Below are 13,443 nucleotides of genomic sequence, written 5' to 3'. Positions count from 1 at the left end.
CTATAATTTTTTGGCCTCCAACAAAAAAATAATCATACTATCATATCTGTGAATAAGTGTACACCTCAACGCACTGTATTAAGGGGGTCATTCCGAGTTGATCGTAGCGGTGCTAAATTTAGCACAGCTATGATCATGTTTCCAGACATGCGGGGGGACGCCCAGCACAGAGCTAGTCCACCCCACATGTCAGTGCCGCCCCCCCCCCCCCCCCGCACAAATACAAAAGCATCGCACAGAGGCGATGCCTTTGTATCTGTGGAGTAACTCCCGGCCAGCGCAGCTCCTGCGGCTGGCCGGGAGTTGTGTGCCGCTGCCACTGGCCACAGCGGCTGCGTGAGATGTCATGCAGCCGCCATGCCACGCTCCCCCCAACGGTCCAACCACGCCTGCAATGGCCGGACCACGCCTACTAAACGGCGGCTTAACGCCGCCGTTCAGCCTCCTCCCATCCAGCGACCGCCTCTGTCTCAGAGGCGATCACTGGGCACCGATGACTGCGCAGTTCCGACCCGATTGCTGCGCACAAACTGCAGCGAGCGATCGGGTCAGAATGACCCCCTAAATACAGTATATTCCATTTATATTATATGCTGTGTGTCTTAGTATGATAAAAGGAAAGTGTACGTGAATAATTCAGCATTGTTTTAGTAGAATTAATGCAGAAGGAGCATTGTGCCATAAACATCATTCCCATACTCAGTTTTGTTCTTTGTCATTGCTACATAATACATATTTTTCAGTCTTACTTGGACATGGTCAGGTAATGTCAATTGATGTAAAGGACTATGGGGGATAGTCAATTGTTTGAAAAGTCGGTTGGGTGTCTGTTTCTTCCTATCTAATAGACAGGAAAAAACAGACACCCAACTTACTTTTCAAACAATTGAATTCCCCCCTATGGGTTTATGTACAAAGCAGTGAAAAGAATGGAGAATTGGACCAATGGAAAAGTTGCCCATAGCAACCAGTCAGTTTCGACCTAACATTCTATAGTATGTACTTGATAAATGTTACCTCAAGGATGATTAGTTGCTACAGTATGGGCAACTTCTCCACTGGTCCACTTCTCCGCTTTTGTCATTCAGGTATCATTCTACATATTTAGTAGAAGAGTCTCAACCCAAAACTGTAAAATGAATGAAAGTTTTTGAAAATCTTCGTTATCTTTTTGGTTATCATTTCAGATTATTTGCATTACTTCAACTGGTAACAGTTGATTCAAAATGTTTATTTTAATCAATTTCAGCTTCGTAACAGTAAAGCAACGGGTTATTGTTTGGACCAAGGCTCTGAAGATGACAATAAAGCCATTTTGTACCCCTGCCATGGCATGTCCTCACAGGTAACAATGATTGGGGTTATCGTACAGTTAGTAAGCATTCCAGACTTCCTATTATATCTCATATTTGGATATTTGTATCTGGATTTTAAGTGCACTAATGGCTATCTTTATTGCACATATTACCACTATACTGCATGCCACCCATCCTTCTAAACCTGAAAAAAATGCAAATCTGCGCAAAATATTCACACAAATGCCATGTCTCTAGTCACACCCCACCTAACAACGTATATGTTCCACTGCATTTCTCGTATACAAATTTAGATCATGCAATGCAGCTGTAATGTTTCTTCATCCAGATTATGAACACCCTGATTGTGCCCTAGAATATGGCTCCTCCCCTCTAAGAACGTGCCTGTTTGATCAGATGACACTGACCTGGACAGCTTTGTCTGGGAGCAGTAACGATGGTCCTTGATGATGCAGCAGGAGAGGGTATCAGCCTTTGCTAGACAGTCAGCAGATAACACTCACAACGTTAAAATCTGGGCGCTATGGGGCTTGTGTAAAATTGCAGAGACAACTGTTATGTTCACACATATGTAATCATAAAATAGGCATTTCCATACTGCATATGTGCACCAAGAAGGTTGAAACATGTATGTCTATGCATAGTTTGATGCAGTAATGGGGAGATAATGGTGGGTGAATGTAGGCTAAGCCAGTAATGACTTGTTCATGTAAATATGACACATACTGTATACATACTGTATATACCTGTCTGGATGCTGGAAGGATGGGGCAACCAAGGGAAACCACATGCAATGAGGATGGTGGTAATGATGACTATTAGCAGCACTAGCTCAGCTGCTGCTGATTGCCTGAATTCAGATTGACCTCCCCATCTTATTTTATGAGATTAACTGTGATATTATATGGAGCTGTGGCCAGCTCTGTACATTTCTTAAGTGATATTTCTACTTGAACTGGACTGGAAAAGAGAATGTTTAAAGGGGACTATAACTGATGTTTGTATTTAATTTAATTTAATTTAATTTGTATGTATGGATTGTACTTGTATTGAATTATATTTTATACATAAAATGCTACTTTTGAATGTATTTGTAACACTGGCAAGACTAAGAGGGTCATTCCGACCCGATCGCACGCTGTACTTCTTTGCAGCGGTGCGATCGGGTCGAAACTGCGCATGTGCGGCGTGCGCATTGCGCACGCACGTCGTTGCTGTCGCCGGCCAACAATGCTGGGAATAAGGAAAGCGGTCGCAGCGGCAACCGCAAGAAGATTGACAGGAGGAAGGTGTGTTGGGGGAATCAACTGACCGTTTTCCGAGAGTGGTCCAGCGAACGCAGGCGCGTCCAGGCGTTTTGAGGGCGGATATCTGACATCAAATCCGGGACCTGTATCGATGGATCCATCGCAAATGGTAAGTAGGTCTAGGGCTGGTCTTGTTTTACGTGAAACTTTTTAGCATACCAGGGCTGCACAAGCGTTCGCAGCCCTGCTATGCTAAAATACACTCCGCCGTCAGGTTGATCGCACGAGCAGCAAAAAGTTACTACGTGCGATCAACTCAGAATGACCCCCTATATTCTCTGTTGTGATACTTCATCACATTATTGAGTAGTGTACAAATAGGGTAATGTGACTTTCAAATCTATTACTATCACTGTCGTAGCACATTGCTATGCTCCCTCTACAGTATCATAGTGTGTATGTACATGCTACTGAAAACCCGGCACCTTTGTTAGCGTTCCAGAGCTGGATACACTGTGAAAGGGCTGGGTTCGTGTGACCAGCAGTCGGGAGACCGCCGGTCACCATACCGACATGGGGGGTCCTGAATGTTAGATGGTCGGGGGTTGAGCGCAACAAAGCCCCTTGCGGGCAAGCTATGCTCGCCTCACAGTGGGCTCGGTGGTTCACTGCGCTTGCCACAGGTTCTTTTCCCACTCTATGGGTGTCGTGGACACTCCCGAGTTGGAACAGTCCCTGTTGGTCGGCATGCCGGCTGGCGGGCTATTCATCGTGAGGGATCCCGCCGTCTGTCACATAACCACATCCCTTGTGAAATGTATCTGACTAAACATATGTATGTTTTTGCAGATTTTTTAAGGTGACAGAAGTTGGATAGATGTGCTAAATGCAGAATGTTTGTTAAAACTACTAACACTGTGCCTTGTAAATGATTGCGGTTTTAAAAAAAATAGGCAGACTCGCACAAAATTCCTGCCCCTCCAAAACTCGGAGGCTATTACATTTAGCTGCTGGCTAGGAATGTTTCTCCTTACAAAACTTTTTATTGGAAAACAAATGTGTAATTACACCTCTGCAATCAGTCTTTACATTGAACAACTTGTATGCAGTTAGAACAATCTACATTTGATAAAGTTTACTCAGCAAGTGAAGAAAAGATATTAGGATTGCTCACTCTACCCATGCACACAGTTACAACTGTATTCGGGCTTTGGGTGATCACGTCTTTTAAACCTGTACAATCATGCTGCTGAAAGATCTTTTCACTTAAAATCTTCCAATTAAGATCACTTGTGTTCCACACAGGCAACAATAATTGTAACATATCATGGAATATGACTTTAAAAAGACTTATGCATAACTTAAAGGATAATATTTTATTCAGGCAATGAAAAGATATGTGTATTTATATAATTAAGACATGAAAAATACCAACTTGGGCATTTCAGCATCTATAAAATAATACTCTCTCCTCTGGTTTATTGTCACAACATATCTTAATAGCATTCGCTGTCTGTTTAGCTATATTTACCCAAGCATAAATTGGCCTATTACCAACAGCAGTGCTGCCCTATAAATTTAAGATAACGCTCAGCTGAACACTTTGTTTTCATAATGGCTATTTGTGAGTGTCGTCTTCTCAGCTAAGAAATTTCTCGCTGTTGTTTATTCTTCCTTTTGAGGGGAAATTCAGGTTGACAGATACTGGAGAGGTTACATTTGCATGTTTAGCTGAATATTATCAGAGAAAATAGAAGAGTTTGACTATTTCTTGCCAGAGAAGCAAGTCATAGTGAAACTGTAACCTACAGCATTTTTCTGCTGATGTGGTTCTCAGATCTAGCCATAGCATCATGCAAAGTGAGGGACTGCAGATATTGTGCCTGAGCTGGGCTAAAGAATGCCTGTCAACCTACAGTGACCAAGTGTACTCTCAAGAGTCCTACCATAATCCCTTCTTGAGCACATGGCTCAAGCAGCCAGTGACTCATTTATCTTGATTGATCCACTCCACTAGTTCTTGAGCCCATATTTTCTTAAGATCCTGGTCTGTATGCAATGCTTGGGGATTAGACTGAGTATTGCAGCTTTGTATTGTCAATTCCCATCCACCCACAAAGAATAAATCAGTGGCATATGTTGAAGGATCACTTAGAAAGCCATGCTTTGTCCGGTTCTTACAAAGTAAGCAAAAAAGGGAAGATTATTACCAGATTTACAGGTTAGCTTTCATATGTGAGTTGGAGAGAGGTCATAAACTAGCGAATTTGGAAGTATTTAAGTATTTGCTCACATACAAATCTTTGTATTATTAGTCTTATATAATCTGAAAGAAAAATATGACTAAATGAAACTTCAGCACGGATGGTATTTGCTACCACAGTCAATCTATGATAGTTCCACACCCAAATCTGAACTTGTGGTAAGGCATATTTAGGAAACTTTCTGTAGTATTACTTCTACTTGGAGAGAGGAATTGGGTATGTTGCAACCACAGCCGGATACTAACTTAAATTCTTACTTGGCGTTAAAGCGTTCCAGTCCATCTTGGTCATGCCTTCAGAGGTATGTCTAGCACTGAAAAGTGCCCCTCCTTCCCTTTTTGTTCCATGCAATCACTATTTCATTGCTGTGTGTGACACCCATTCACCGCTGTTCTGCTATGCAGGCCATCAGTGACTGTGCCATTCCTATTAATTGCTAGGCAGATCAGGGCACTGCAGTCTTGATCATGACAGTGAGATGGAGCCCTGAAATTAAGACTGTCCTGCTGAAATTGAGAAGGTTGGCAGTTATGATATTGTCTTTACTGCCTCCCCATAAAAGAGTCAGAGTGCAGATGGCCCATGACCATTGCCTGCACCTACTTTATCTTTATTGTTCTGCACAAATTGCTGAAGATACACAAGCCAAGATGTGGGGAAAGACCACATTGTTCTATGCCTGCATTACCAAAGGTATTTACTTTGCACATTTTTTTTATTTTTTTTTGCCCATAGGCTAAGGGGTCTATTTACTAAGCCATGGACAGAGATAAAGTACCAGCCAATCAGCTCCTAACTGACATTTTTCAAACACAGCCTGTGACATGGCAGTAAGGAGCTGATTGGCTGGGACTTTATCTCCATCCACTTTATCTGCATCCAAGGCTTAGTAAATAGACCCCAAAGTTTTATCCTGAGTTACTTTTATATATTTATTTTATGCAGACAGGATACATTGGTATTAGTAGCCACATAGGGAGTCATTCCGACCCGATCATTTGCTGCAGTTTATCGCAGCGCAGCAATCGGGTCAGAACTGCACATGCGCTGGCGCCACAGGGCACCGGTGCATGCCAGGCGGCCGAAGGCCTTCATTGCCTAGCGATCGCCTCTGAGGCAGAGGCGGTCGCTGAGCGGGAAGGGGCTGGACGGCGGCGTTAAGCCGACATTTAGGGGGCGCGGTTCGGCCAATGCAGGCATGGCTGCACCATGCGGGGGGTGGGCCGCAGCGGCTGCATGATGTCACACACAGCCGCTGCAGGCTGGGGAGTGACGAGTAGCTCCCGGCCAGCACGCTAAAGCTGCACTGGCCGGGAGCTAGTCCTAAAGTGCAAAAGCATCGCCGCAGTGCGATGCTTTTGCACTTCTGTGGGGGGGAGGTGGCACTGACATGCAGGGCGGGATAGCCCTGTGCTGAGCGTCCCCCCGCATGTCTATGCACATGATCGTAGCCCTGAAAATTTTTGCAGGGCTACGATCAACTCGGAATGACCCCCATAGTCATTGAAAGCTATGGTAGCATTGTAGGGTACATGCAGTGCTAATTTTCAGCAGGAACCAGCAGGAACTCAGTTACTGAACCTCTCATTAAATATGATGTAACCAGGAACTGGGTTCCTGAACCTGTCCTGGTCCAAAATGTATTTTCTATAAGATAAGTTTTATTTTAAAGTCCATTTTGAGTGCCTACTTTTCTAAGAACTATCTATTTCTTACTTTTTTTCAATAGCTCCACCACCAGACCTGCAGTTCCTTAACCTATATCTCCAGAAAAATTGTACTGGGTACATGGATAGGACAATACAGACGAATTATTTAGTGTGTATGAGGCATTTGTGGCTAGGGGCTTTGCATGAAAAGTTTGGGAGCCCAGGAAAGACCACTAATACTTAAAATACAAAGCCATTTTTGTCTGGCCTGCTTGCGGCATAAGCCCTCATACCCACATTATTTTTTATAATGTAATTTTAGCATTTTCTAAATGTATGTAAATGGATATAAAAATGCTTCAAGCATTTTCATATCCATTGGTGCATTTAGTTGAGTTTATGCACCTTTGCCTTTTGTAGCACTCTTCCTTACATTTTAACAACTCAGCTGTACACTGCATGTGGGCCGCAGTTTGTCACCTCATTGGGGGCATGCCTAACATCCTCTCCTATTCTAAGAGCACCCACGTGTTGTCTAGCAAACCAGTGGCAGGTGCATACTCACCAGAGCAAGATGTCGGTGATTGGGACATACTACTAAACAGTCACAGCAATTTGGGCAAAAGTTCTGACTGCTGGTAAAATCTCCCAAAAACAGGATTGTTTTGCCTAAAGCAAGGTAGCTGAGGGGTGTGTATTGGCATTTTTCATAATGCTATTTGTTCCATGTTTTGCTGTGTTTAAAAGCTTCAGAAAGACTACAATAATTACTGACTTGTGTTTGGTGATGTCCTGTCCTGTGATTGGTGCGGACTTATCCCCTATGGTAAGTATCAGACCTGATCGCTTTGCTGCGTTTTCGTACAGCCTGCAATCAGGTCTGAACTGCGCATGCATATGCACCGCAATGTGCAGGCGCGTCGGTCCTCAGTGACGGGGATCGCCTGGCAGCGACGGGATGTACGAGAAAAGCGATTGCACGGGCGATCACAAGGTGATTGACAGGAAGAGGGTGTTTGTGGTTGGCAACTGACCGTTTTCAGGAAGTGTCCGGAAAATCCAGGCATGTCCAAGCGTTTGTAGGGAGGGTTTCTGATGTCAGCTCAGGCCCCAATCATCGCACTGGAAGAGTAAGTCCTGGGCTGTGCAGAGACTGCATTTGTGCAGCTCTCCTGTACATGCGATCGCACCCCTGCACAGCGATTTCCCCCTCCCCCTTTAGGCAGCGACTACCTAATCGCAGGGATGCAAAAAACGCACCCTAGCAATCATGTCTGAATTAGGCCCAATGTGTGCTGATAACGGACAGTTATTATACGGGGGTGGTTCAATACATAAGGTAACAAGACCTATCATGTGTATAATGTTCTCTATTTCATTTTCATTTAATTTCCCACCAGGGCAGAGCAGGTAGACCGCTGCTTCCCCTCACAGCCATTAGACTGCATCTCATATCAGTCATACTGTCCCAACATCAGTTGTAAGATGGGAGGGATGGTGGAAATATGGTCAAACATTAAGGTGCATAGTGTGATCAGATTTTGGCATCTAAAGGGCACATCAAAAGCTGAATTTCATCGCCTGTGGCGGCTGTGCTTGGCCGTCCAGATCACGGCTCATCTTGAACGTCTGTACTGCCATTATTGAAGGCAGTGCACCAAACCCAAACCTGTTTCCGTGACATGACATTATCACTGAACAGAACACCTCAACCTTGGCAATGAATTTCAGCTTCTGATGTGCCCTTTAGAAGCAGAAATTTGATCACACTATGCAAAGATCTGAATTACTTTATGATATGGACTTTGAACTTTTTATGTGGCATTTCAAAGCAAACAACAGGAAGCATAAAACCAACAAACTTGTATAAGACAGAACAGTGTGTTCATAGAGTAATCAATGCCCCTTCAAAACAGTAGTTCTAACCACACTTGGTATTGGTGTAACACATTTACTGTACTTGCCCCAAACTGTCTTGCAAGGTCAGTTGAGGAGAATGCTCCTACCTCCTATCAAAATCTGTATTAAGAAAACAGACTATAGATAAATTATAGATAAAGTGGTTTTGCATTGTGCATAAACAAACCTTTACTGTAATCATTCTAATGTAAAAGCTTCTAGATACTAAGTCTCCATAATATCTAACCATATAAGTTGTGACAAGTCTACTGTGCCAATGGATGTAACTGCATGGCACCCAATGTAAGGAGAAAAGACTGTTGTACCACCACCTGATGTGCTCTCTGTAATTGTGGTGAAACACACTCACACATATACATTTTATTTTACGCATATAAATATATTATGTACACATTGCTTCAGAGTAAGTAAAATAATTATTTTGCAGATGTACTTGCTTTATGAACACCAATGTGATACAACATTCACTGCTGACAGTTGGCAGAACAGACTGTGACTTGTTTTCTCCATGTGTTTTGGTGCAGCTGGTACGTTACAGCTCAGAGGGTCTGCTGCAGTTAGGTCCCCTGGGCTCTACTGCCTTCTTACCTGATACAAAGTGTCTGATTGATGACGGCAAAGGAAGAATCCCCACTCTCAAGAAATGTGAAGACATCCCGAGACCGACACAGAAACTTTGGGATTTTACACAGGTGAGAGGTTGTTACACATGAAGAAATTATTCGGAAAGCAAAAAATAGTAATTATTTAAGTTCTTGAGCAGTACTATACTGTACATATACCGTAACTGGCCTATTTCATGGACAGCTACTGTATTTTATACATCTGTTTCAAAGGATCATCTTCCATAGAAATCCATACAATAGAGATACGTTTGTTTTGGTACAAAGGACCTCATTACATGCTACTATTATTTAGCGCCGGACAGAGCTATTTAACTGTTGCTCTGTTCAGGTGCAAGTGGGGGCACATTTCTTCTCGCAGCCTATTGGGATGGCGAGAAGAAATATATAAAATGTTCTTAGCTCGGGGGTCCAAATGGCAGTTAAACCCGGCTACTTGGTCTTGAACAGTGCAATAATTAATGGGCATCTGGAACAATTGAATTGCATCATTGGGTGCCCATTAATTATAGCTGTGCCTAAAAGAATTGAATTCCCCCCTAGAAGTCTTCCATTATTGGCAGAGATACAGAAAAGTCATTAGAAGGTGCACTTTGAGCATCAAATCAAAATTCAACTTCCTACCCCTTTAGTACCTACCATTGTTTTCGATAGTATAAAGTTTTATAAAGTAAATAAACTATGAGAGTGAGTGGACATGTATTTAATTGCAGACATCATTTTCATGTATATAAAGTTTTTTTCTTTACATTGCTTGGATGGTGTATAGAAATGTATTACTCCATTGAAGTTCTATACATTTAGTGGTCCTGTTTGGCAGATTAGCAGTTACAGGCACACTTGCTACCTGTGATAAAATAGTCTCAATGTCTAGTGCCCTATATGAAAAATAAATACGTTAAAAACAGCAACTCTGCTCCGCGTTTCCCCACGAAATTACATAAGGATCCCAGCAGTCAGAAATCCAGCACAATACAGACAGTGGGATTCCACCAGTCAGAATCTTGATGGAACTCGAGTGCAAGCCCGGAGGGGGGGGGGGGGCTTAGGAGTAAGCACTAGGGGAGGGTTAGGGATAGGTTGTTGGGGTGGAGGAGGTTAGGGTAAGGCTGTGGGGTGCGGGAGGCTACAATTAGGCTGTGGGGTGGGGGCTGTTAGGGTTAGGCTGAGGGTGGGGTGGGTTAGGGGTAGGATTAATGGAAAGAGTTACGGTAAAAATACTTATCTCGATCTGCCGGGATTCTGACCGCCTAATACCCCGCTGACAGTACTCTGTCAGGATCCAAACCGCTGGAATTCTGTACCCAACCCTTCCACACAACCCCTCAGCCAGCCGCAAGGTAAAGCAGCCTGGGCTATCTATGGGAAAAAGGTACCTCCATGTTCTTCTGATTAGAGAACCCTAGTCCTCGGGGTACCCTAACACTGTATGTTTTCCTCTCATGATCACAAGTTAAATAATCAGTACCATTTGTGTATCTTTAAAGGGGTGTAGTATGGCTGACCGGCGGTCTCCTGACTGCCGGTCAGCATACCGACGCCGGGATCCCGGCAGCATACCGACGCCGGGATCCCGGCGGGGAGGGGCGAGTGCAGCAAGCCACGATCGCCACGGGTTCTATTCCCACTCTATGGGTGTCGTGGACACCCACGAGTGGAAATAGTCCCTGTTGGTCGGCATGCCGACCATCGGGATAGTGGGGGTCGGGATGCTGGAGGAGGTCATGTGACCGTCGGTCTCCCGACCGTCGGTCACATGAATACGACCCCTTTAAAGTGTGTCAGTTACCAATGGATACACCTGTGCTCCAGCAAGGAGAGACAAACCGTGCACAGATAGGGTTCTGTGAGAACTGGAGTTGGGAAACACTGCCTTAGAGTCTGCCAAACCTATCCTCAAAGCACTTAAGTGTTTCATGATTTCCTGGACTGTGGGGGATGAATTAGTTCACAAAACTGTGAGGGTATAATGATGTCGAAAGGACAAATATTGTAGATCTTGAGGGTTAAAGAGAAGGCTTCTGGTTGAATTCTTAATGTTGTATAGGTGGTTTGTTTCCATTGTAGACAATTCTTAATAAACATATAATAGCACTGTTTTATGACATTGTGCGTGGATAGTTTAATTAGCATGTCTCAGTGCAAGATTAATTAAGCAACATACAATAGAAAATAAAATACAAATGTTTTATGCTACTAATTCTTTTATACAAGTTTTACAAATGCATTACTTATACTTTCATTTTCCAATAATTAATTCTCTCAGAATGTAGTTTTATGAGAATAATGACAGCCTTTATTCTCTCTCCTGTATACAGAATAGCCCCATTGTCAGTAGAGACACAGGTCGCTGTCTAGAGGTCGAGATGTCCAAGGATGCAAATTTTGGACTTAGACTGGTGGTGCAGCGATGCTCAGGACAGAAATGGATTATAAGAAACTGGATAAAACATGGTCGGAATTGATGTTTATGGAAAAAAGGGGTGTTCCATTTAGACCTGGACTATACATACAGAAAACCTTCTTGGTTAAACACAAGAGAAGAGGACATTTTCCACCATCTGTTCATGGACCACTGAACATCACATGATACTAGCTCCTCCACTAAGTGGATTAGCTGTCATGGATCATGTGTGGAAATACCAAAAGGAAGAGAAGGGCCGAGCACTTCACAGCTGGAGGTTTAGTAGACAGAAGAGTTTATGTTTGTATTTTAGAAGGATATAAGTGAAAAGCTTCTTTCTGCTGGTAGATTTTGTGTTACGAACTGGTGCACAATTCCTACAATTATCATGTGCCTTTTTATTGTACTTCCTATACAAAAGAACAGAGCATCCCTCGCATCAGCATGTGTGATTTATTGTGCTAAATAATATGTAAATAAGATGCAAATGTAAGTAAGCAATAATCACCAATGGGCAAGGAATCTATTTGCTGTTAATACCCCAGAGTTTTATTAAATGTCTGCAAGTGTTAATTGTGCAGACAGTGCTCAGAAATAATTAGGACACAGAGAACGGAGATCCTCTTATGTTCTGCAGTTAGTCGCAAAACATATTTGTGCCCTCAGATACAGATTTACTCTAAAGTAAAGATTGTTTTCTATGAGATAATGCTTACACTTGCTATATACAATCACATTACCTGTCTCTCTCTCTCTTTCTCTCCCCCCATAGGTTCATAAACACCAGCATCTTCATCAGTGTAGTAGGGAGTACTTTATTTACCACTTAATAAGTACAAGTCGGATTATTCACCAGTCATCTCACATAAAGCATCAATCCGTATTATTAATATGAGACAATATTGATGCAGTGAGCTGTTAAAGATACTATTTATAAATCACAACGCAATGTAAATTTTTAATGTGTCATATAAGAAAATAAGAACAGCTCAATACTGTACATACAAAAATTATCTGGCAGGGCCACATCCTGTCCCCTTAATTCCTAATAAGTAGTTATTTAGTGAAGGAACCGGCTAGCCGTATCTGTCAGGGATTGGCAGTGTCATTGTGCTTACACATCCCTCAGCTGCATGAAGACCCCTGCATAACACACTGTTCATGTCATCTAAATCTTACTACTGAAAGTGAGCAGTGTGAATCCCATGTAAGAAGTTGCTCTACCCCGGGAGCAAGAGACTCATTCAGTGGGACAAAAAAAACACCAAACAACCAAGGAAATGAGACTAATCATTCTCTAGTACTGAGATAAATATGGCCACAAATTTCAAATTGCATCAAGCGATGGTTGCTGCTTCCTTCACAAATAAAGAGAAACATTTGTATTGGATGCCAAGGGCGTTTCATTAAAACAAACATTGTAGCACCACATACAGTATAGAACATATTTTTCACTTAAATCAGTTTTTCTGCTTTTTTTTCAACCATACAATTACAACAGTATCTTAACCTGCCTTTATACACTTGTCCAATGGAGATTATTGTGTTATCATCAAAAACAAAGCATTTGTCACTTTTCTAAACCTTGTGATTCATATTGCTTGGACTGACATAAATCTTACAAGAGGTACTTTTAAATCAGTATGTTAATTGAGTAAACCTTTCAAATCATGAAACTCTGCACACAATTAAAATGTCTACTGGAGATTGTGTCAAACTAAATGTTATTTGTGTTAAATATATACAACAACATTACATCCACTTTAGAAGGTCTGGCATGATGGAAAAAGTTTATTCCTGATACACAAGTGAGGACAAATAAACCAAGATGTACAGTAAAACCAAGGTTTCAACAAAGGTTTCAACAAAAGTTTTATTATCCATGTTCAAAAGACTAACAATCCTAAAATTACTGTACTTTTGTAACAAAAGTCTTCTATCAGGCTACACAGAGAACTCAAATATTACATCTAGTAATTGTTGGCATTAAAAAAAAAAAGTACTCCACCCTGATTTAATC

General features: G+C 42.3%; 1 protein-coding gene across 2 annotated transcripts in view; it reads left to right on the top strand.

Moving 5' to 3' along the window:
- Positions 1-13,128, top strand: part of GALNT9 (polypeptide N-acetylgalactosaminyltransferase 9) — a 384,878-nt gene extending 371,750 nt beyond the window's left edge. For both annotated transcript variants that reach the window (XM_063964678.1, XM_063964679.1), the window contains exons 9-11: positions 1,250-1,345; positions 8,921-9,088; positions 11,338-13,128. In XM_063964678.1, coding sequence (XP_063820748.1) covers positions 1,250-1,345; positions 8,921-9,088; positions 11,338-11,484 — 411 coding nt within the window. In that variant the 3' untranslated portion in view covers positions 11,485-13,128. The remainder of the gene's footprint in view (positions 1-1,249; positions 1,346-8,920; positions 9,089-11,337) is intronic.
- Positions 13,129-13,443: the final 315 nt, after the last annotated feature.

This window comes from Pseudophryne corroboree, chromosome 1 (assembly GCF_028390025.1).
Source record: "Pseudophryne corroboree isolate aPseCor3 chromosome 1, aPseCor3.hap2, whole genome shotgun sequence".
NCBI lineage: Eukaryota > Metazoa > Chordata > Amphibia > Anura > Myobatrachidae > Pseudophryne > Pseudophryne corroboree.
The sequence above is the reverse complement of the archived record's forward strand: the minus strand, read 5'-3'. Positions and strand labels throughout refer to the sequence as shown.